A 26,448-nucleotide genomic window follows, 5' to 3' on the forward strand; every position below is an offset into this window, starting at 1 on the left:
CTGACGAATAAACTTCTAATATTTAAACAAGTTTTTAGACCGGCCATGCTTTACGCTGTGCCAATATGGTCTAGTTGTTGCAATACCAGGAAAAAAGCACTTCAAAGGATTCAGAACAAAATTCTGAAAATGATTTTGAAGTTGCCTCCCTGGTACAGTACTACCGAGGTACATAGAATTTCGAATGTTGAGACTTTAGAAGTAATGTCCAACAAAATAATGAATAATTTCAGGCAAAAATCGTTGCAATCCTCAATTGCAACGATTAATTCCCTTTATACTTAGATAAGATTTAGTTTTAGTTTTTAGTTTTAAGATATCAATTGTTATACTGACATGCAGGTTTAAAAAACCTGTTTAAAATACTTAATTGCCAAGACATGAACAATGTAAAAACACTTAGATATATATCATAACAATTAAGGCTGGTACGTTACTGCAGTAACTGGAGCACCTAGGTTAAAAATGAAATGTAATTTATTTTGAATTTGGAACAAATAAAGAGTTAAAAAAAAAAAAAAAAAAAAAATGGAACTCGAAAGAAGAAAATATATTATGCACAAACACTTGGAAAATCCGGAGTGCTCCGGTTATAAGCTGGCTAAAGTGCTGAAGATGCCGAAAACAACAGTTTGTCGAGCGCTCAAAACCTACAAGGAAACCCTGAGTGTGGGAAGAAATCAGCTGACCTACGAAAAAACTGGAACCAGGAATCGTCAGCTGCGCAGCAAGGTTTTGAGGTGCGTTAAAGCCAACTCCGGTCTTTCGATCCGAGATGTGGCCAGAAGGTACAACGCCAACTTTAAAACAGTGCGGAACATCCTTGCCAGGGATGAATACAAGTCGTACAAAGCCAGTAAACATTCAAACCGGCACATGAAGCAGAATTTCGTGACCAAAAAGCGTGTAATACCCCGTTCACATTACAGCCTAAATCACGTAATATAGGCTGTCTTTCAATGAGCACATACATAGGATTTCCAGTTAATACTAGATGTATGAGTGCTCATTGCAAGACACCGTATATAACGTGATATACGCTGTTATGTGAACGGGGTATAAGGCTCTTGTACGACCGTGTTTTGACGAAACACAAGGGCTGCACTTTGATCTATGACGAAACATACGTCAAACTCGATTTTAAGCAGCTTCCCGATCAAAAGTTTTACATCGCGACTGAACGTGGAGATGTGCCGGGAAAATTCAAGTTCATGTTTGCCGACAAGTTCGCGAAGAAGGCCATGATTTGGCAAGCGATTTACAGTGCAGTGAAAACGGAACCATTCGTCACATCCTCGACGAGGACATCCCAAGTTTACATCGAAGAATGCCTGAAAAAGCGTGTATTGCAGTACATCCGCAAGCATAGGGGTAAAGTCATCTTTTGGCCCGATTTGACCAGCTGCTACTGCTCCAAGGTGGTTCTGGAGTGGTATGCTGCCAACAAGATCGATTTTGTCCCCAAGCGAATGAATCCTCCGAATTGCCCGGAATGTCGACCAATCGAAAAATACTTCGATACTACGAATACGAATACTTCAATACTTCCTGTATGATAATTAATTGATATAAAATTGTTCCAAGGCTAATGCGGTGCTGACTTCCGAGCCACCGTGTGAGACTATTTAACAATACGGTACGAGGCATTAGAGATGTACAAGAGGTCCTGTGAATTTGCATACCATTTGGAATATTCCGCCAGAAGAATTATTTCTTTTACCTGAACAGAGGCAGGTTTTCCATCCCGAGATTTTGACGTAGGACTACGTCTGTGATTTCTATATGAAGGTACAATTTGTGAAAACCAAAAATGGAACATGTAACAAAATTATGAAAGATTTTGAAAGTTAATAACTCAGCTGCCCCTGGACCAGGATCATTAATTTTATCATCAATCGATCAGAAATATTTCTAACGCATGTGTTACATATAAGACTTTATTATTTTTTTTAAATCAATATTTCACTATTGAAAATTGCGCGAATGTGCAACTGTTGCTATGATAATTAAAATTATCACTGATTTCCTGCAAAAAGCGCTTTCCCTAACACAGATTTCAAAGTTGAATTCCATTCGTTTTCATTAAACGGTGTTTATTCAACCACCGTGTGGTGAGTGGTGGTGTTCTCCAGTACACAACGAAAGGCTCCCCGCAAGCAGCTAACTATCAAGGCTGGCCCCAACTGCCTAACTAAAAATCATATCAAAAGGTTCTTGTCAGGGAAATCATAGTCATACTAAAGAGTATAAACAGAGAGAACTCCGCTCAAATTCCCATTCCTACACAAAACACAAGTTCCTGCTGCAGTTTACAAATAACATTTATTATCGAAGACCACGTAGTCCTTCGTACAACCCCATAGGGCTGTCCTTTGTAGTTTTTAAATAATTACACTGCACTTCTGCCTAATCTTCCAAAAATAAGATGACTATCATCAGTCATTATTGCTAATTCTCTTTTCAGCATATGCGCATCCATTTGTAGCTTAAGCTACAAATGGATGCGCATATGCTGAATGTCGATCTTGTTTTCCGTGCTGAGCACCAATGCTACCGACAGCAGGGAGGCAGCTCCCACACCTGGACCCTACCTATCGACTCATCAACTAATGGACCAGGGACCAACGGCTTTACTTCCCTTCTGAAGGAAGGCGTGATCAGAGATGTTATGCCTGATAACATCCCGGCGGCGCCGACTAGGATTGAACCCAGGCCTGCTGGGGTGAGAGGTAATAACGCTTACCACTACACCACCGGCGAACAGCAAATCATACAAATAAAAATCTTAGGATTTAAATCAACTTGTTACTATTTGCTCGATGGAAATGCTGAGTCAAAAATTCCAATGATTTGTTTAACGTATTCTGGAATACAGTAATACGCAGTAATGAGCAGTAATACTGAGTATGTAATGCTTTTTATCTTATAAGTTACGAACATAAAGATTATGCCAATAGGTGCAATTTACTTGAAAGCGTTTCTCAAATATTTAACCCAGTTTTTTTTATACATTATTTGAGATTTCAAAAACCAATTCTTGCATTAAAAAAATGGGGTTGAATTTATTGAAAACGTGCCAATCTAAATTCCCCAGTAGCCTGCTTGTCACAAAACAATAGTAGAAACTTATTTACGACTTATTTCAGTCATAAACAAGTTGCTGTAACTTATTGTGATGAAAGTGTGCTACTCGGGTTACATCTTAAATCATTTCAACGCCTTTTAATCGATTTCACTGATACCTTTAACGAAATAGTATTATTTCCTACGATTAATGCCATAAGTTTTAATAAAAAATAGTGATTTTAAATTAAATTGAACACAACTCCGAATGATGTCAAAATCTGGTTTACAAAGAAAATGGACACTTTTTGATGCGAAATTCGTTTCGCTTGAGCATGAGCATGAGCATGATTGACCACCCGTGGATGCAACTCCGTTATTGCCAGATCAGCTGTGATTACACAGAGAACCCATAGCCGTTGCTTGGGACTAGCATTCATCCTCAATGTGTAAGTACTGGTGATCTAAAACTAGGCCATACCAGCACCGGCCACGTCCGAATGCTGGTCAAGAAATGAATGGGCAGAAATATGTTGACGTAATACTCACATTAATGAAAGCCGAGGAAACCTCTACACTTCCACAAAAATTCACTGGGATGTTGGATAATTGGGATTGCAGCAGGATTAGTTTTGACAAACGATGTGCTGAATTAATGTCCTAACAATTTAATAGTGCGAAGGAGCGTGGGATTGAACCCACGGTCTTCTGCTCAGTAAGCAAAACCGGTCATCACTAAGCCACCGAGCTCCTTATATCACAAAACAATTACGATCAAGTTCCCGTTCAACTTGTTGTTATCCCGGCAGCAACCTCACCGACGACGACAACAAGTGCTCTTGAGATGGATTTGATTTGGATTTCCAATCTACACGTCTTTCCCAAAACCGAAGACATCATATCAAGAAGACTGGCAACTTTACCAGTGAAGGTGGAAGCAATGCATAGAAAAATTAGCAAATACACAAACCATTCTTCTAAGGATGTAATCTTTGCTATCAAATTCGTTCGAAGCATTTACCTTTGAGTGGCAGATGACGCGATTGTACCTGTCTCATAGCGTTCGTATGAGAAAATGGAATAGTTGCCAGTCTTCTTAATTTGTTGTCTTCGCTTAAACTCAAGTTTTACTTCTTTTACGTACCCAGCCCTTCAACAGAATTTCTTCACGTATATTACGAAAGAAACCCGATTTAAAGTATAACTCTATAATGTGAAGGAGCTTGGGGTTGAACCCATGATTTTCTGCTTAGTAAGCAAAATCAGTAACCACAAGGCCACCAAGCTCCTTATTTCACGACCAAGTTCCTGTTCAACTTGCTGATAACAACTACTCATGAGAATGATTTGGTATAGATTTCCAGTCAACACGAAAACTCGAATATTATTTCTTTTGCGTACTCGTTCCTCGAACAGAATTTATTGAAGCGTATTGACGCTTTATCTCATATTAAGAATGAATCAGATTCACACTAAAACTCTATTTTTTTTTGTTAATTACTTTATTTGTACAGGATCAATCGAATAAACTTTACAGAGCCAAGTTATTATCATTTTCTTTATACATCTTACATCTTAAATCTAAAATTAAAGCATTTGACCGATTACTCGCGGTCTTCTCGAGGCTAGTGGATGACAATTGTTTTGATCGGGAGAGGAAAAAGGAGGTTTGGAATATGATTTATGATTAAACAATTTCACTATTTCTATAACATGTACTTAATCCTATCGACGTTATATCAACTCTGTAATTATACAATTATTACAGAAACAAATATAAAAAAAAAAACACACACACAAAATTCAAACTAAAAACAAGGTTGATCAAACTTACAATCTATGGTTAATATTCTTAAAGAAAACATATATGAGTTGCATAAACTCCAGATCGCGTCTAGCCAAAATATCCCGAACTGGGACATTAGGTTGTGTACCTGGAGCCCGAAGGGAATCGTACAACTCGTAAATATCGCCTTCCATAGCTCCCACCTTTGCAAGCGAGTCCGATCTTAATGATAAAGCACTTAAAAGCTCTCGTATTTTCATGAGAAAATACGAGGAGTGCTTTACCATGCTACTAAAACTAAAACTAAAACTCTAATATCGCGTAACATTTGAAAAGGGCCTCTCTACTGTTGTAAACTAAACTTGCTAGGTCCTATACCCACGAACTGAAGTACGCTCACGCAAACCAACAACACCATCGGGTAGGGGAGAATTTCTCCTTCTTGATGATGTTGTTGTTTCGCGTGGGCGTATGCCGGTTCGTGGGTATAGGTTTTAGCAAATTTAGTTTGCAAAAAATGATACGCCCTTTCAAATGCTACGCGATTTAATCTATGAAGCTTGACCTTGAGATTGAGTCCATAATTGTCTGCGCAGTAAGCAAAATCGGTCGCCACTAGGCCACCGAGCCCCTTATATCAGCGACGACCTCACAGACGCTGACAGCTAGTGCTCTTGAGAAGGATTTTATATGTATTTCCGATCAACACGTCTTAAACATAAAGTGGCAGCCATCAAGCAGCCAAGCTCCTCAATTAATGTTTTGAGACGTTGCATCGAATTACATTTGAACAAATAACTGAAAAGGATCTCATCCGAATGATCTGTAATTAGCTAATGCTTCATAAGCTTAAAATGAATCACTCTTCCAAGTTTAACGCATATAAAATAAACATTTTAAAAGAAAATTAACTTTATCGCATCGTTATTTCTGTATAAAACTTCCACCCATCAACATAATAGAAAAAAATCACAATCTAGGCCTTAGTTATGGAGATAAACGCGATTTAAGATTTCGAACCCCGGAGCACCCCTCAAATCGTGATTTAGGCCTTAATTAAAGAGATAAACGTGGTTAAATGTCAAACTCTCAACCGCTCAAATCGCGATATAGGCGTCAATTAAGGATTAAACTTTTTTATGGAAAACACGGCTCGAACGAAAACAAGAATACGGGTGTATAATATAACTCTAAAAATTTCCCATCATCGAAGGGCTGACAATAAATTTTAATCAAAAATTCAACCTAAACGAAGGCTGAAAAAAAACTGAATCTAGAGATGTTCCATCATAGAGAGCTGAAAATAATATTAAATAATTTAATTCCAAAGATCTAGCCTGAACGAAGGCTGAAAAAAGTGGCAGTTTTGTAAAATCGGTGTCACAAGTGTTGTTCTGTTAATTCTTAAGCTGCACGATAATCTGATATGAATAACGATGCTTCCATATAATTTTGACTGGCCAGAACCTTAATCAACAATCCCGATCACACACTCCGATCAGCGAAAAGTCAGTCTCGAAAACTCACAAAATCAAGAAATGAATAAAGAACGTAAAGTCTTCACGCTATTTCTCCGAGCCTATCAAAGGAAATGCTCGTTCTATTCGTACCGTCATCAAAAATTTCCCCTTTGCTCATTTTCAACATCTATACACAATTTTAACACTGTCGTGCTCTAACGGAACTATCAATTCTATACTTTCATCCCCATATATATCATAAAAATATAACATTGAGTAAGATATTGACATTCATTACCCAAGTAACACACATGTTCATTAGGGTGCTTCATTCTGAAAAAAGTGATGAATTTCTGATGGGCCACCCTCCAGTTCGATTCATAGCCCCAAAATATGAACCTGTGCAAAAATTGGTAAAGATTGATGAAGGTTTAGAGGTCGCGCCAATGATTTGAAATTTGTATGGGAATTACTATGGAAGAATTTAAAAAATCGCTTATATCGCTATAACTTTGCTTCTACTTGTCCAAATGTCGAAAAAATTTAGTATGTTATTGCTATGGCAATAAACAAAAAGCCTACAGTTGCTACGCTCAGTTTTGCAGCGTATCAAGAATTATAAAAATGTAAAAAAATGGCAAAATAGGGTAAATTGACAGATGAATATGTACAAGGCAACAACGCCAATTTCATCGCAACAACAACAGGCTTGTTGATCATTGTCATGACAACCACATGTTTTTTTTTTTCAACGTTTGGACAACTACAACCAAAGTTAGAGCAATGTAAACGAAAATCAATAATTTCCCATACTAATTCACCAAAATCTCCATACAAAATCCAAATCATTGGCGCGACCTCTAAACCTTCATCAATCTTTACCATTTTTTGCACAGGTTCATATTTTGGGGCTATGAATCGAACTGGAGGGTGGCCTATCAAAAATTCATCACTTTTTTCAAAATGAAACACCCTAATGTTCATATAACCTTTGTATGACATGCCTCTTACCCCAAAAGACCTGGATTCAATCCCAGTCGGCGCCGCCGAGATTTTCTGAGGCACAACATCTCTGATCACGTCTTCCTTCGAAAGGGAAATAAAGCCGTTGGTCCCCGGTTCATGAGTTTATGGGTTGATAGGTAGGGTCCAGGTATGAGAGCTGCCTTCCTGGCGTTGGTAGCATTGGTACGGAAAACAAGATCGACGGAAAACAAATAAAAGAAAAAAAAACCTTTGTATGACTGGTTTTGGTTGTACGCAGTATCTTCCTCTAAAATAGCTAGTTTGGAACAAATTAGTACAATTTATTGGCTTGATTGCGCACAGTGGAATCAGGGATGGAAAATCATTTGCATTCATTTCGTGCATTCATTTACATTCATTTGCCTCTAACTTTTTTCATCAACAGAATACCATTAAATGACATATGAAACTTTTGTAGCTTTTGATATTACCTACAACTTTTGTTATTATCTAAAATCTGAATATCTTATGCATGAAGAAATAGAGCTGGCAGAACATGTTATTGTTTTTCAGTGAATGCAATTTACATTCATTGAAAAACAATGGTGGGTTCTTATCGTTCTGATTCATCATGCATAAGAGATGCAGATTTGAGTTGTTTACAAAAGATGTAGCTAATATCAAAGCATACAAAAGCTCTAAACACTATTTTACGGAATCCTGTTGATGAAAAAATTTAGAGGCAAATGAATGTAAATGAATGCACGAAATGAATGTAAATGATTTTCCATCCCTGTGCGCAATACATGAATTTGGACAGTACGTGTCAAACACAATCGAATCTACGACAAAAGGTCAAAGTACAAAAAGGTCAAAGGTAGAAAAGGTCGATTGGGCAAAAGGTCGAATACAATTTAAAGAGACAAAAGTTCAAATGGACAAATGTTCAAAGGTTTATAAGATCGTAGGTACAAAAGGGCGGATTAAATTAAAAATGAGAAAAGGTCTAATGGACAAACATTCCTATAGACAAAAGCTTTAAATAGACAAAAGATCGAATGGACACTATATTTAATTGGAAAATGCATAAAATGGATAAAAGGTCGAATGGACCAAACGAGGAACAATTTCGAATACAATTTATCTGTCAAAGAACTGCTCATGTTATAGAGAAGGATTCAACTCCAAGAGCGAGAAATAACTTTTGAGCAGTTCTGTTATTCAATGTCTAAGTTTGCTTGACATGCTTCACTAAACATATTGTCAAATCATAGTTAGGCCCCGTGATGTAAACGTGATGTCGAGTGCAACTTTAAAATGCTTATATTCTGCTACGATGGTAGAAATTGAAATTTATGTACAAAACTAAAAATCTGAAAATAAATTAATTTGTTTATATTATATGTCTATTGAGGAGCCCTTGAGCTTTTTACTAATGTAGCAATAACCAGATTTATTAAAATAATTTGTTCGCATAATAAATGTATTTTAAATTACACTCGTCATCATCACTTTTATAGTTCTTCTATTCTCCACAAAGAGTCAACTTTGATTGGCCAGTGAGATTACAGTGTTTTAGAATTTAGATAACATTATAACGATTCGTCATTCACAAGCCAATATTACACTTGTCCCTTATTGAACCAATTCATAGACGATCATTTTTCAACAACTCATGCAACACGCATCCTCAGTCTACATAAGCTTCAATCACAATGTCAGCCTATATTTCTCCACCCCTAGGCATACATCTCACAGGAATAGACATTACTCAAGTCAGAAAGCCCCCATTTAGGCCTATAATTTCAAAGCACGCACGATCACGCACTATTTTCCCTGAATCAGATCAACAACGACGCTGACGACGCCGACGACGGCTCAACCGGCCAATTCAGCCGTCAAACTGGGGGGAAAGCTCAAGTGGCAGCAGCGGAAATCAAACTGAAGGAAACCCCATTTCTCCGGCACAAAAGAGCCGCTGACAGTGTGCGTGTTCCGTCCGCGATGGATGCTCCAAGCAACAGAAGGTTGAATGCAACCAACCTTGGTGCATCAAACTGATGATGATGAAATTAAAAAAAATTGCACCACGCTGCTGCTTCTGCAGTGAAAAAAGGTGAAACTGTTGATCGGTGGCGTTGGCGGCACCTTTTTGCATCCTACTACTTACATAGTCATACTGATTTGTAAATTATTTTTTTCTCCTACTGTCTGCACCAGCCGTCTGGCTCTACTGGAATGCTGAGTAACGGTGCGTTTGTCTAGGATCATTTTTTGCTGTTGTCAGTTTTGAGAAAACGCACAGGTGCGCTTTTCCATAACTACATATAGCGAGTAAATTGGGGGTGCGTTTCGCAACTCTGCACCGTGCGCTTCATCGGGAATGAGTGATTTATAACTTTATCGAACTGGGTGGACTGGTCCCGGCTAATAAAGTGTTGAAAATCAATATACCAACAAGGGTTTGCTTTTCGGCATTGCAGCGGATGTGTTCGATCAGAAGGCTATCTATTTCAAATGCACAATAGCTGCTCGCCGGGGCTCAGCGAGTGGTGATGTTGTTGTTGTTTTTGTTGTTAAATCGAATTACAAGTAGTTTGAAAGTTAATTTATTGCCGCCACCATGAACATTTGTTTTGTTTATTTTATATAAATATACATAATTCGCTAATGTGGTATGCATGTTCAATATTGAATACCTACACGGGAAGGTGAAAATGATACAAGTTGAACAATGCTACTGGGTATACTGAATGAAAGATTTATGGTTTGAATAGATGCAATGTTACAAGTTGATACAGAAAGGAGGTATGGGCGCCAATTGGTTGGAGCATGTTTGTTTGTTTGTTTTTTTCCGTTGATTGATTGTTTAAATTGTTGTGCTTACATGTCTTATTTGCTAAAACCTGCCAAGTGCATTTTCTACCAATGCAGCCTTCAAGAAAATCATGCGTCTCTCAATGATTCAATAATAAAACAAACTGTGTTAACATTAAATTTCAATAAGAGATTGAAAAGCCTACAAATGATCTCGGTACAATATGGCATGCAGTAGTTTCTAAAACTATCGTGTTGAAAAGTCCATTCAGACGTCCTGCATTAAGTGAGCTTCTTATTTTATGGCCTAATGGTAAAATGTGATATGCGATCTCCCAACCGAGAAATGCAGGATTCCGTTGTTCTTCTCTTTGTGAAATTTTTGGACAATTTAAGAACTTACCACCTAGGATGTCCCACGATGAAAATACCGGGTTTTTATTTTTTTATGGGATTTGCGAGTCCCGGGAAATGATTAAATCGTGATCTAGGGTATAAATTGTTTTTTTTGGCATGAAATAGGACAGAATGCTGTCAAGTAGGGTATTGTTGTGTGTGAGACCAGGCAGTGCAGGCTTATAGTTTTGGAGTAGATGACGCCCGTGGGCAAAATTTATATTTGTGGTAGCGGAAATAGATGTAATGTCGGCCTAAATGCTCCTTATTTGGGCCCATACATAAATTCAGCAATCGACTAAATTTTCAATAGCGGCCAACAATATTAGTACCGTCCCAATGACGCGTTCATCTTGATAAAATTGATAAAAAGCAGATTTTTAGCGATGGGCCTAATCTTAGATCCATTTCCCCTATATAATGTTAAGTATAATAACTTTAGTAAAAATTATAGCTTCATTGAGCAGTCGCTATAGAGCAGTTCCAGGCCAAATGAACTTTATAGTTCTTGACGCCTTATCAACAACATATGCAATGTGTTGCTTGAATGAAAGCTGCGAATCAAAGATCACACCCAAGTCTTTCACCTGATTCACGCGTTCGATTGTCGAACCAAGCAGGTCATAGCTAAATACTATCGGTTGTTGTTTTCGTGAGAACGTAATAGCGGAGCATTTGAAGATTTTGAGGTCATCTGCATATGATAACCGAGGAGCTTCGATGACCAGATGCACGTCGTTGAAGAACAGTATAAAAATTAACGGTCCCATGTGGCTTCCCTGAGGTATACCTGATGTAGCGAAGAAGCTAGCTGATCTACAATCTCCTATGGCAACCTTTAGTTGCCGACCGGTAAGATATGATCGAAATCAACTCAGAAGATTACCGCATACACCGAGCCTGCCGAGTTTAGCAATCGCAATAGCATGGTTCAACTTGTCGAATGCTGCGGATAGGTCTGAATAGATAACGTCCGTTTGAACCCGATCCGACATGCTTTCGGTTACGATGTGAGACACAGCAGATTGGTGGTTGTAGAGCGGCCGACAGTAAACCCATGTTGATCAGCATTCAAATACTGCTTGCAATGGGACAGCAACGGTTCCATAATCACTAGCTCGAATAGCTTCGAAACGGCACTTAACGATGTAATTCCTCGATAGCGGAATTAACAAGCTAGCAATATGTCTCTTCAAAAATACAGATGGAACGCCATCAGGTTCAGGATTGAAGGATGACTTGAGCAGAGTCGCGGCCTTAGAAATCATCTCAGCATTAACATCAATTGCACCCACCGTTTGATCATTTACTGGGACGTTCCTTTCAGCCAGGTTAATATGGTCGCCAGTTAGTATCTCATTAGTGGATTCACTGGCAAACTTTTCGGGAAAAAGGTGGCATATATCCTAAACGGTGGCAACAACTTCTCCGTTGAATTCCATAGACGATGGGAGGCCGGATTCCCTGCGTTGCTCGTTCACGTAGTTCCAAAAGGATTTCGGGTGTAGCTTAAGTTTGCGCTGGATGCCTCGTTGGAAACTTGAAAAGCATTCACGACTCACTCGCTGGTACATGTGATTCAGCCTCACATAATGTAGTTTCAGAGGAAGCATGTGATACTTCGTAAATCTTCTCAATGCTGCTCTCTTGATTGACTTCAACCTACGTAGCTCTCTCGTCTGCCAGGGAGGGTGAGACACTTTGCGGTGAGTTCTTTTCGGGACGTGTCTGTCAATGACATATGCCAAGACATGTGAAAAGGTTTGCGCTGCAGCCTCAACGTCTTCTGGATCAAGGATGTTCTCCCATACCATGCTAGACAATACATCTATGATGCTACGGTGGTCAGCTTTATGGAATTCATAAGAAACCGTAGCAGGATAGTCGTCGAAATCACGCACGAGTTTGTCCTCAACAGTGACAATTAGAGGAGGGTGATGTGGAACTAGCTTAGCTAGTGCACAAGGAGCCGAGGAAATTAATGGAGCCCTATCCTGTGTGCTCACAAAGAAGAGGTCCAAACTACGATCATTTTCGTTAACTATATGGTTATTTCGAGTATAGTTGTCGAGAAGGCGTGAAATGTAGAGCTATCAGGATCTGGGTACAGGAATCCGCTATAAGATGAACTCCACGCGCCTGGCAGATTGAAGTCACCAAAAATGAATATCTCATCAACTGTAGTGGCACTTTCGATAACTGTGAAAACTGACCGACAGTGAGTATCGATGAGTTCATTGTCGCGGACTCGATCGCATAGAAATAGTGTGCGATCACGCAGATTGATGGCTGTCCAAACCCGCTCCACAAAGTTCCATGAATCGTTCTCGATGGCCTTAGCCTCCAACCCGCCACGGATAGCTAAAAGGACACCTCCTCCAGTAGATTTACTGCTGTTGTTAGGATTCCGATCGCAACGAAAGACCTCGTAGTCAGGACCGAAGACTTGACTGGAAAGCGTTCGATAATCGAGCCACGTTTTGCACAGGACAATTACATCGTAGCAACAATCCGATACAGCTAGGTGGTACTCTTCAACATCAGAATTCATTCCACCGGCGTTTTGGTAGAAGATAACGACGTCCTGCTTGCAGCAAGAAATCGAACGACTGCTCTCCCTAGAAATCACAGATACATCAGGCAATAACTGACCATCATCAAGTCTCATTGGATACTCGCCATAGTGAGTGGGTTGGAAGACCCCCACTCCACATCCGACAGCAGGTCCGGAACGACTATGATGAACGAAGGCTGCTGATGGCAGGACTGAGACGGAGGAATTGGGGGCTTTCGAAGGCGCGTTCCGGGTTTCCAGGATTAGAAGTTACAGAGACATCATCACAATGACTAACATAGTCGGAATTGCTGAAAATTTGATCGGCATCAGGCAGTGAATAGTCAATACTGTACTTGCTTGTTCTGTTGCGAACGTTTCAGCTCAATTGATCAGAAAAAAAGTTTCAACATGTCAAAGTTGTAAATTTTGAATGAAAATCGCCAGCGCTGCTATTATATCGAACAGCACTGTACATTCCTCGTATCACCCCATCCATCAAAATATGAGTTAGGTTTGATTAGTATTGTCGCATTAATGTCCCTTCGCTTCAACTTTCAAACTGCCGTACTCTACCCTCTTCAGAACTTTCTCTAGCTAATACATTATCATACTAAAGCTTCATGTTGATATTAGTATAGAACTCTCAAAATAAGCATGAGCATGAGCATGAGCATGATTGGCCACCCACTGTTCTTGCCAGATTAGCTGTAATTACACAGAGAACCAATAGACGATGCTTGGGACTAGCAATCATCCTCAATGAGTAAAAACTGGTGATCTCAAACTAGGCAATACCAGCGCCGGCCGCGCCCGAACGCAGGTCAAGAAAGGAATGGGAAGGATTGGGTTGACATGACACTCGCTTTGATGGAAGCCGAGAACACCACTGCACTTCCACGAGGAATTACAGGGATATTTGGTAAGAGGGTTGGTATTGCAGCAGGGTTCCTTTTGGTAAACGATAAGCTGAATTGATGTCCTTACGATCATATAACACAAAAAAGCTTGGGAGTGAACCCACTATATTCTGGTCAGTAAGCAAAAACGTTTGCCACTAGGCAAACAAGCTCCTTTTATTACAGCACACCAATGATCGATTTGTTGTTATTCCAATGTATTCACATTAACAAACAAAGTGATAAACAAATCTTGATTGTAGAAGGGCTTGAGATTAAACTCATGATGTTCTACTCAGTAAGCAAAAATGGTCGCCCTAAGGCCATCAAGCCCCTCATATCACATCGTACAAGCTACGATCGCGTTGTTATTGCAATCATTCAAAATCGGCTCGCTTTCTACTCTCTACATTCAATTTCCACACGGCCGTACTCTAAACGGAACTATCAATTCTATTCTTTTATCTTCTCATCTATCGTATAAACAGTCTGTTATTTGAAATTAGCATCTTTAACTTGATTAAATTAGTTTTTCTATTTTTTCTCGAGTGATTGGAGTTTTTGAGCTATTTTATTGTAAACCAGTGATCGCACTTTATTAGTTTATCTCATGTTTGATAATTTAATTTGATTGAATAGGTTTATGCAAACATATTGTGCTCGTGTTTGTGTGCTCTCGGATTTTCCTTTGTAATCCGGTATGACCTCAACCGCACCGATCTATTGTTCGATTGCTGCGATGAGCAACGCTTTTGTTCACGGAGTGTTATGTAAAAGAATAGATAACAAAAACACGATCGATCATGTTTAACACATTTAATTATGTACCACTCAAATTCGCTGAAGCAAGAATATAGCTCATACCATTTTTGTAGGCAAACAAATTGTTAAATCGAATGGAAATGGCTTCATCCTGGGAAGAATACAGAAAGTTTGAGTTTTGCATTTTCTTCCTAAAAAGGTTTTGCCTTGCAAAAAACCCTCACTTCTTGTACTCTCCCCAGAGTGATACCGTTTCCATTCAATTCCGTTCAATTTGTTTACGTAGGTAAACTCCATTGTGCAGTGGATGAGCTTGGCCTCTGGATGATCAGAGTGAATGACCAGGATTGGTGATGAAAGTGCCAGCCAAGCAAAAATGAAAACGATATGGGAGAAAGCACATTCACTCACGCGAGCACCCCAGAAACTAAAAAGTCATCCTCACCAACAAACAGAGTGGCAAACGAGTGTAAATTCTTCCAACCAAGTGACTCTGCAGGTAGACTCGGAATGAAGGATACACTGAAAGGCAGCCGAACAATTTTCTGTTCCGAGGTACACACCAAATTTAAATCGCTGAAAATCAGCAAAATTTTGCTGATTTTGGACTTGATGAAATATCAGCAATCTATCCAGCAAAATAAAGATGCTGAAACTTCCAGCAATTCAAACTTCTGTCAAAATGAAATCATTTTACTGAATCATCAGTAAATCTGTTATTTTTTGCTTAAGCTGAAGTAAATGTTTTTTGACAGCACTTTGCTTGGTTGTCCAGCAATATTTTTGTTTTCCACTTTTGCTGAATTATCAATAATATTTTATTCATTTGTTTTATTTTTGATAAATTGGTAATTTAATGCAATTCCTACACTGTATTTAATTCATGATTCCTTTACAGAATAATTTATTTAAAAAAAATCACAGTATACAGTTGATTTGGTAACATCGTTTCACTGCAGCACCACGATCCAATTTATTATTGAATGATTTGAGGTATTCAGTGTAAACATCTAGCCGCCAGTATTTGCTAAAATTAAATGCAAAATGATGCGTATTTGATAAAATGATTCATTTGATTAACTTACTTTATGATAGCTGGTCAATTCGACTAGGATGGCACGATGAATTTGATTCTTTCTGCAAAATTCAGCAGAATGCAAGGCTCAGTATGCAAAAAATAATAAGAGAGGAGTCATCTACACTACTACACTCAGTCATGGCACACTCAGCTGTCTGTTTTGCTCAATTATGCGTTAAACGACGACAATAGAAGCAAAAAGAATACGAACGAAATTAGTGTGGCTATGCCAACGGGTAGGTCACTCCGCACACCAACCTTGGGTCATATTTTTTGTCAGTGTGCCGCAGGTGTGCCGGTCATAGAGCAAGCTGCGATTGTTTGTAAAATACCCATCCCGGCAACCCGGTACATCTTGAATGTTTTGGTTTGAAATCGTAAGGATAAACCGGATTGAGGATGAGGTGTTTTGTGTTCATAAGGTAATAAAAGTCCTATGTTTTAGAGTTTCATAATACCCTCAAAGGCAGACCAGAAACCTAGCCTTTCGTGATGTGAAAGCAACGGTCTATCACCGGTTCGAAAGAGTTGGAATCGGTGGGGAACATTGTCGGAGACCGACTATAGATCATCCTCCTGAATCCTGAATAGACCTTTGTAATTTGTTTTGCGTGAGTTGCAGCATTTACTAATGGGGTCTGATTAACTGCCGCTTTCTCTTGAGCGCATTCTAGATCCTACATTTCGTTTTTAGATCTATAAGTGAATTGCTGGTCTGAGTTCCTCTGGTATATTCAATTAGAGGATGTTCCCGAATAGCACGTGATTCAATGACAGTTGTCCAGCAGTGCTCCAATTTTATTTACAACAATCATATGCCTACGAAATTGTGCCGAAGGTATGCTGAAGGTGTGCCGATGGATGTATCTAAGCTGTGCCGAAATTAATTTCGGCACAATGTGTTGAGTGACTTACCCCTTGGGCTATGCGCATATACTACTACTCGTCTCTGATGTTGTATGTATGTGACTGAATAGTAAATGCAAACTAAAACGATTTTTCCCATGCTTGATCATATATTATAATTATTGTGTGGCTAGTGTTGCTCACAAATTGACTGGACGAAAATATGCGTGGAATAATGGTCATTCGGTTTGATGGTTATCGAGGAGAATGATTGGGCCAATCTGCTTCATGCAGTATGTCTATAATTTGGATTGGTTGGACGAGTTGTTCAGTCGTTTCTGAATTAAGCGAATGCAAAGGTGGTGCAATTTGAAATCATAATGTATGAATTCGCATCATTTTACCACAAACGAAGTGACAGACGACTAACTGGCGAAGAAATCAATTAAAATAATGTCGTTCGCTGTAATAGAATTTTCTTAAAAGCTTGTGCCAGCATCCACCAGATGGGTTAGTATTTTTGTTTTGATTTGAACAAAGTTGATTTTGTGTACAATGATTCTTTGACAGTGTGCAAACCCAACAAACATTGACAGTTGTATAAGTGCTTATTCAGACAAAAATAAGCTTCTTCAAGTATAAAATGGCTTGTTCAGCTATTAATCAGCTCAAATTGTTTGTTGGGAAGAGTGTATCATTTTGTCATTTTTTTATGCATTTCAGTTTTGAGTAGAGCGAAAGAGATCGAACCAAAACATTCTAATATATTTGGTGAAAATGCTAGTACAATCCAGTAGTAGGGTTGCCATGTGGTACACTGAAAAATTGCAATAGCAGGTTAGTCACCAAAGTTTTTGAGCCGCTCCGTCTGTCACTTCGTTTGTGATTTTACATCAATCGTGCATAGATTTGGAGTGTTTGTTCCAGTTGGTTTTGATTTCCACCTGTTACTCTGCAAGATAACCTCGATCGCGCGTGATCTATTGTTTGGTTGTTTCGGTTAGATTCGTGTATGAGTATTATTGTGAAAAATTGGGGAATTTATTTTCACCAGGAAAAACCGGGAAAAAACCAGAACTTTCATAAGTCCACCAGGAAAATAATCTTGTTTGTATAATTTAAAAAGGATTTAAATTTTATGTATGTCAAAGTTTATTTTTAAAATCAGGTCAAAACTAACCATTTTGTTCAAGCTTAATCTTTCACACAACTAAACATTGATGAACAAAATTTACCCTGAACAAAATTTAGTAAATATATTTTGCATTTATTTTTAATTTAATTTTTTTCTCAAATCAATTGCATGCATAATTTGTGCTTAATTGATAGCAGAGTTAAGCAATGCCGACGCGTAACTACTTTGAAGTACCTGTTCAAAATGTTCAATTAAAAATTTCTATTTCTAAAAACTTCAGATAAGGCCTTTGAACTTCATGCAAGTTCTACAAAATTCGAGAAAGTCTTACAAGTTTCAGGAAAATCCTGTGAACAACTGTGATGACCTACGACAGTCAGGAAATCTCTCTGAACCTTCAGAAAAGTTTTACAAATATCAGAGAAGTCTTACGAACTTCAAAGAAGTCCTTTAATTTTTGGGGAATAACTACGAATTTTACAGAATTTTCTACAGATTTATTGTAACTTCTACGACATTTAGGCATTGCTTAAAACTGAAGGATAATCCTATGACACTTATGGATTTTTTCTGAGCTGCAGAGAAGTCTTCAATACTCTTGGGAAGTCCTCTGAACTTAACATAGTTCTCCAAGCTCAAAATAGTTCCTAGAACTTCCGAGAAGTCGATTGAACTACAGGTAGTCCTACGAAATTCATGGGAGCTCTCCAAACTTCAGGGAATTTCCAAGAAATTATGGAAAGACCCACAAACTTAGGGTCCTTACGAGGGGGACGACTCTATCTACGATGCAAAAAAGATTGTGTTTTGCTGTGGCTAGCTGCGCGCACGCTGAGTAGATAGAAAGACGATTCTGAAGATTTCCTGCAAAAAATTGATGAGCGATGCAAGTAGATGCGACAAATGAAAGAAGATTGTTCGAAGATTGCTTCGCTAGTGTGAGATTTGTTGAGCATCTAAACTTGAGATTTAGATGTGTCGCCCCCCTCGGGTCCTCATATGTTCAGTTAAGTCCTTCAAGCTTCAGGGAAGTCCTCAGATCTTCGAGAAAGTTTTTCGAACATCAAGGAAGTCTTAGGAACTTTTGAGAATTTCTACGAACTTCGTGGTACTTCTACGATATTTAAGAAATTCCTATGAATTTAAAAAAAACTCCGAACTTCAGGGAAGTCCTAAGGTCTTTAAAAAAGTCCTTCGAACTTCGGGGAAGTCCCATGAACTTCAGGCAATACAAACTTCAATGAACCCTTGAGAAAAGACCTTAACGCTTCAGGGAAGTTCTACGAACTTTAAGGGGTTTCTATGAACTTCAGCAGTCAGTCTTTTTAATAATAAGAGTTATTAAACCAGCGTTGTTTATGAAATCTTTTAATTATATGATTTTGAAATCATGTTGTAATCAAAATTCAGCTAAATAAGATCCTTAATCGTTGACAATTTGCGGAAAATTTAAACAAACTGGAAATCCGTAAAATTGTTAGAAGCAAAGGTTTGTTTAAAGAGTCCTCATTCATATCACACTTCGCAATTTCACCTTGAGATAAACTGCCCGTTGGCTAAAAATCTCAATAATAAAGTTAAAAAATCGCAGTTTCAAAAAACAGAAATCTCTAAATTTCAGACATTAGATAGGGCTCCACGCTAGTCCGTCGTATCTCAGTTTTTCTTCATCATACACTCCTAAAATCGCTCATTTTACGGGTTATCGCAAATGTTTCAGTGTCAATCGTTATTAATCATGTAAGCAAAGATGTTTTTGCAAAAACATAAGTGAAAACGCTTTGCTAGAACGGAAATAGGCGTCATGATACGACGAAGTAGCGCGGATCCCTACTAGCTTCTTTACAGCAAACAATCAGATAAAGATTTCACGGGCATTCACAAGAACCTTAATACCTATTTTGGTTTGTGAAATTCCGCATTACGCGAAGAATGATGGTACAAGGATTCACTTATTTTTTTTTATTAAAAATTGTTTTTTAAATAGGGGAAAAGTTGGCTTCGGCAATACCTTAACCTATTATCGTCAGGGGGTAAACAAAGTCCTAGAGCACTCAAATTTGGCCAATAGTTGCTCTGAAACACAATGTATCCACCTGCCAAAATTGAGCTCTCAAGGACGTTGTTTACCCCCCTGACGATAATAGGTTAAGGTATTGCCGAAGCCAACTTTTTTTCCCTACATGGTTTTTAAATCATTGACCAGGAAAACCAGGAAAAAACCAGGAATTTCAAAATGCAAATTCACTTGCCACCCTGATTTACTGTCACTGGACATTTTAGTCGGTTACCATAAAATCAATAAAAAAAATCATAGTTCACAACAATGAAAATCATGGCATTTTAAAAATCGACAGCATTAAAAAAATTAACCACATTATCCTTACACTTATAAAATAGCAATTCATATAAAGATTATATGCTTTTCCGATGGAAATATTGTTAAAAATAATAATGTAAAGTAGACTTTAGCTACCCCATTTCTCTTTGCCACGAAATTGTTATATCAGCAGAAATGCTACAGAAATGCTTCGCCGGTGTTCCGAAACATCACCCAGTTGTTCCTGCTCCTGCTGCTGCTGCTGCTGACAACTCTGTCCAAATCGATTTAGACTAAAGCAGATCCTCAATTATTTCGCCATTAGGCCAGCTCCACACTTCCTGATGAGGTGCAATCCATCAGGATAGCTCTCGGGCGCCCGTCTGTCCAAGCTATATTCCAGCTACAGCAACAGCAGCAGCAGCCCATCTGTGCCATCCCGGTTGCCAGCAACTCCCGGAAGGTACTCTATAATTACTCGCAGGGACATTAGAACATTCGCTCCTCGGTTGGTGCGAGTGGAACTCGCGCTGATGGTGGTTTTATTTTTTATATTCAAATTAGCTCTCACTCTTGGACCGATCCTCGAAAGCGGAGGAAAGTTTTAGCACCAACCAACCACACTGGCTGAGCCAGCCGCCAGATGGTGGATTTGATTAACCTCAATTTTTCGGGGTAGAAACCCGAAAACCGCACTCACAGCAGTCTAATTTTCTCGGCAGCTCACAGGAGGAGGAAAAGCCATCAGCTGGATCGAGTTGTTGTTGGTTTTTCTTCTCCGGCTGGATCGAAGGCTCGCGCGCGCATATGGTCAGTTTGCGGGTCGGACTGGAGCGTGTTAACGATGTTTACATAACCTTAATTTAGTTTGACGTTTCGAGGTTGCGCGTTTCGGCACTGGCAGTGCACGAAACGGCGAAGAGCCTCTTCGATGTTGTTTGAGCGTTATAAAAATGCTTCTCTTTGCTGCTCTCGCACAATACATTTTAATTGTTTCACGCCTAATTTACATGTTAATTTAATTAATTCCTCGGGCTCAACTCGTTCGCTGATTCCTTCGCTAAAGCATTGGTAAATGGGAATAAATTTATATGCGTTGTTGTTTGATTTATTAAACATGCGGTAATGGCGCTGGCCGCGGCCGCGGCGCGCTGCTCTGGAATAATTAATTGCCGTTGTTTTCGAGCTGGGGTGCACCCGGGTAGAAGATAAGCGTACAAATTGTCGAGTAGATAAGCGGTATCACCTAAGTGGAGGCCATTTTGTTTTTTTTTTTAACCGTTGACCCTATTTTTGTGTGTATTTGCAGGACCTCCAAGTTCGGTAGATCGGCTTTCGGAAGTTGACGATGAAGTGGATGTCGATGTGGAAGAGTGCTCCGATTCGGAGGAAGCTTCCCGGTCCGGTCAGGACGGTCGACGGACACATTCCAGAGCGACGGCAACGCCCAACAGTGTGTCGGACGAGGAGCGGCTCACACCGGAACCGGCTTCGGTAAGTGCTAAGAAAGTAAGAGGCTTAAGACATTTGCTTAGATGTTACGTTACGTTTTATGGATGTATTTTCGTTGAGCTCTTATTATTGGAACTTGATTTTTGTATGATCAACTGAGGAGGGTTTGCTTAATACTAATAGCTTTCTCTTTTCCCTTTTTCAGAAACGACCAACCATCGTCGGTTCGTGCAATTCGGACGACCTCCGGCCGGTTCAGTGTCACCTGGAAACCAAGGAGCTGTGGGACAAATTCAACGAACTCGGCACCGAAATGATCATCACCAAAACGGGACGGTAAGTGTCTTTCTTTGCTGTGATTGTGGTTGGTCATTGACTACTATGCACCTGAGTACTGCGAACTAACTCAAAATGCTTGTCATCTGGGAGCCGAGTCAAACTGTCCTACGGGAGCCAAACATTCAAAAGAGCTCAGAAGTCACGTAGGTAGTTACTGTTTGAACCACAAGTAAAGGTGTTGCCACCTACTGAAAACAAATTAAGAATTATAATTATGAAACTGTCGAAACATCAACCTTAGTAAGCGGATAATGTAAATCATCGAGCGTGATGCTCGAAAAAGTGTTTTTATTTGATGTTAATAATGCCAGAACTGGGTTGCTGAAGTAAGATTTTTTTTTTTTTTTTTTTTTTTTATATCTTTATTAAGGAGACTTTCAGCCGTTGGCTGGCTCGTCTCCGATGAAATAAGAATGTAATCAAACATTATAAGAGTCATGTGAGCTTTTTGGGCAGGTGCACTACCATCACCATGTATACGTTATTTCTGGAGCAGAGGAGGAGGAGCCAAGAGTTCATTTGACAGCATGTATATACAATTTCGTGAGCTGTTTCAGCAAAACAATTTGAAACTTCGGAAGATTTTCAAGATGTTTTCTAGCTCACTTGAAAAATTAAATCCGCTGAGTTCGCAGTACGCACTAAAACCAATGTATAACACATATTTTTGACGTAGACTAAGTCTTACGGGAAGGTACTGGGGGTAAATCGAAAATCGAAAATTATGACCGTCACGAAAAGGTGTAAGGTTTTGAACGCTTGTAGCTTTGTCATTTATTGATGAAATTAAAATCCAAATACACCAATCGATAGGAAATATCTAATAATATAACGTTTTTCCAATTTTCTCAAAAAACAAATGGTTGAAAATGTACATATAAAAAGTGATAATTTTATCACTGTTTCAATGAAATAAACGTTCTCCCAAACCAAGTCGTCATAATCGAGTACCGTTTGGTTGCGCATGGTGCTGTTTTTAGTTCGATCCAACAAAAATGAAACCTCTGAAAATGGATTTGAGCATACTTTGAGTAAATGCAAGAATGGCAAAAACATATTTCTGAATACTTGTAGCCCTAGTTCCTCATTATGTGCTTAAGAGGCGGATAAATGTTGACGTTATCCAATGAACATTAAGAATTATGATCCTGCTTGGATGGACGAATTTTTGATTGCTTGAAGTGGCAAATTATGATTAAATATTGGACTAATTTTGTGAAAGCACAACTCTGAATATCAAATTTTCGGTTATGCTGATGGAAAGACAGTGAGGAGGCAATCCCAAGTAACCAACAAGCCTGATTAGTAATAATCCGAAATTCTGTATTAGTCGTATGTTAGCTTTATATAACAAAATCAATCCAAATTGCGGGCTTATTGGTTACCTCACAAGTAACAATTTGGATTTTATGAGGGCACTGTAGACCATGATTTCGACTTGTAGAGTGCATTAAAACCTCAATAAAACTTGCAATGTTATTTGAGCTGGGATGTGCAATACGTGCTTGTGAATGATTTCCCATCACAGATATCCCACTGCGGTCAAGCTTTTGGTTAAACGTGTTATCCATAACAAATGTTCCAAGGAGATGCGACGGGCATTGAAGTGTGCACGGTGAATATATTTTATTACGGATGATTAAACACAAGTGTTTCATATGCGGAAATATCCTTAACGGAAAGTCCAGAAAAGTCAGAAAAATAACTAAGGGTGAGGAAATTGACCTGTCAAGGAGAGGAAATGGAGTAAATTGAGGAAATAAGTTACTTCTACTGTATTTTTAATCAATATCAAGAAAAATGCTCCAGAAGTTCACTAAACATCTCAACGTAGTCTACGTCAACTATGCCAACCCCTCCAATTTTTTCCACTAATTTCTTGAAATTATTGCCCTTGCATTTTTCCTTAAAGGTTCCCAGGAGCTCTTGTTTTTGACTTCTTGATTCAATGAATGAAAACAAACGCCATTCTGATCTTGGCGCCAAATGAAAAAAAAAAAAAAAAAAAATGTGTGACTACTTGGCTCAAATTTTACGACAACAGCACTGGTGTCTCCTCCTTGTTCGCGCTAGATTCAACAGCTCGTGTCGTCGTATTTAAAGGAATATTGATCCTTATCGAGTCCGGACACCAGGATGAGAGGGGACCGAACCGAACAATTTAGCGCAGCGTCGCATTAAATAGGAAAGGGATTACGGGCAAGGGTGAAATTTATCAAACTTCTTCTCACTTTCTCCGCTTCGTTCGCTGTTCGGGTTCATAAATTACCGCAGCGCTAGGCGGATGAGAAAGAAGGACCAGATAATGAGAACACACAGATCTAGACAAAATACAACTATTACCCGGGGGATTATAAATTAGAAGACATTAGTCAGTGTATAATTTTCGTTAAATTACGGAGGTTGGTACCCTACTGGATTCCCGCACAATGCGCCGAAGAAGCCTTCACGGAGGTCCCTTGTGACATCGGTCTGGGCTAGCAGCTTCCCACGTGACTCAGCGCAAAAATTGAGCCATCACACTGTTCGTCTCGCTGTCTCTCGAGGATCGATGTCGATCATTATTCCGCGAGGTTGAAATCATCGGGCTGGGCAGCAGCTATTATTGAATACCGTAGCTGTCATCGGGATCAGCAGCGATCAGCAGCAATGAAGGTGGTGGTAGTGGCATTCGCTTTATGCGAAGAAGGGTGTTTAGTGATCACCGAACAATTAACGATCGATCGATTCGGTGAGACGCTGTTGTTGGTTTTCTGCTTCTCGGCGGTTGTTCGAGGAGAAGCGGCTTCTTATGGAATTATGTTTTCAATCAAACGCCTCTCAATGGGTGGAAATGGGGTGGGGCTGCTGGAGGGTATGGGTGGGATTCAATTGGCCAACTCTTTCTTTTCTATGGAGTTTGACCGCTAATAGCGCCACTTGGTCGTATGCACCGACGACCGAGGTTTCGATTATGAAGTATGAAATAGCGATTAATTTGTGCCTTCCTGTAAGTGGGGCTTGGAGATTGGTCATGAAAGGAACTTGATTGAAAATGTTGTGTGAGGGACCATGGTGGGTGGAATTGGCTGGCTATATTGTTGCGGTTAACTGTTTGAATTCTTCAAGTTTTAAATCCCCAAAGAAGCAGTGCACAATCCTTATTTCCAGAAGTGTAAATATCACTCCAATGCAGCAATATGCAGTTGATAATGTACCTCCAGAATTTGCATGCAGCGTTTGCTACGGGTACCTAAATCCAATCCGAAAACCATCATTCGAACCGTATGCAGCCCACCCAAGACGATGTTTTTTCAATTACGCCGACTGTCAAAACGGCAAACCACAACAGAACTGTGTGAAACGAAGCTGACAGCTATGAGACAGCCTCTGTCTGTAGCGCTGGGACGGGGTCCGTTCACCCAAATCGCACTTAAGGCCCACCGCTCCACCACCGCAAAGAAGCACCCATTTTCCGGCAGCTCCTTCCATCCTAACTCAATCGTCTTCATTAAATGCCCCGAACACGATTGTTTACCGCCGCAAAACAATCACCACCGAAAAAAAAAACGAAAATCCATTTTACCCTCCCTTCCCTTCTCTCCATAGTTCCGCTCAGCCTCGCAGCGATGGCGGCGGCGGCGAACTGAAAATTGAATTAAATTGAATAAGTCAAAGTGTCAAATCGATAAGTGCTTAATTTGAGGTTAGATGTGAGAACCGAACCAATTGTTGTTGTTCTCCTGGAATGCTTGTAGGTTCTTCCCGGAACTTAAAGGAAAGCTAAGGTGAAACATTAGAAAGGTGAGAAAAATGGCACCCCTCGTCAGCTGGCCGGCCGAGAGCCCAGAACCATTTCAATTTCCCCGTAAATGTGCGCGTAAAGCAGTTTTCACAACCTGGCAGTTGCTACCATCACAAGGCTATTATGCTTCCATTCTTTTACGCTACATGTGAATGCTAATCTGTCAATCATCCGTCCGACCCCGGCCCGGTGTGGTACCAGGAAAGCGCCACCGGGTGGTGCAGGGAACGGCGAGCGGTTCTTCGAATAAGGTAAATTATTATTGGCTTCTTCTCGCAATTAAATTCCAATCATTCTCGGCCCACGGAGACTTCACGTATGGGCTCAGACGACCATAAATTAGATCCATTCAGCGCGATTGTCGCGCGTTCGTTGCGATTAGGATTGCTTTTGTTTTTTTTCTCTTTCCTTCAGCAAAATTTCCAGACTCGAGCCCGGGATCAATATCGAATTTTATGATCTAATCCAGCTGATTTTTACGGTGGGATTGTGCCAAGAGGTATTTGCTTACCGAACTGTGCGGCGAGGATTTATGGGCCATTCTCGTGGCGTGCACATCGCCGGTGACGGCGACGGGCAGGGATCTATCTTGATTTAATTAATTAAGATTATTTTACTGAAAGATGTTGACGAGGTTGCGAGTGGTTTCCGGTTTCAGAATGCGGATGAGGAAGCGTTGACATTATGCTAATTGAAATGTTGAACGAGACTATTGTGCTGCCGTTGATGATGAGGTATACCAGTTCAGTTTCTGGCGATATGAGTGGGTTCGGTTGAATCAAGTTAAAAAA

The 26,448-nt window shown here is 39.6% G+C and overlaps 1 protein-coding gene across 6 annotated transcripts in view; it reads left to right on the forward strand.

Annotated features, from left to right (window-relative positions):
• The window catches only part of LOC135707695 (T-box protein H15-like), a 220,554-nt gene that overhangs the window by 18,021 nt on the left and 176,085 nt on the right, over positions 1 to 26,448 (forward strand). For 5 of the 6 annotated variants that reach the window (XM_065229566.1, XM_065229567.1, XM_065229569.1 and 2 more), the window contains exons 2-3: positions 21,392 to 21,591; positions 21,740 to 21,870. In XM_065229566.1, the coding sequence (XP_065085638.1) occupies positions 21,392 to 21,591; positions 21,740 to 21,870 (331 nt within the window). The remainder of the gene's footprint in view (positions 1 to 21,391; positions 21,592 to 21,739; positions 21,871 to 26,448) is intronic. The other variant, XM_065229568.1, reaches the window with a different exon arrangement.

The sequence above is a fragment of the Ochlerotatus camptorhynchus genome, unplaced genomic scaffold (assembly GCF_037179485.1).
Source record: "Ochlerotatus camptorhynchus isolate MF236.1 unplaced genomic scaffold, CSIRO-AGI_Acam_v1.1 ptg000316l, whole genome shotgun sequence".
NCBI lineage: Eukaryota > Metazoa > Arthropoda > Insecta > Diptera > Culicidae > Ochlerotatus > Ochlerotatus camptorhynchus.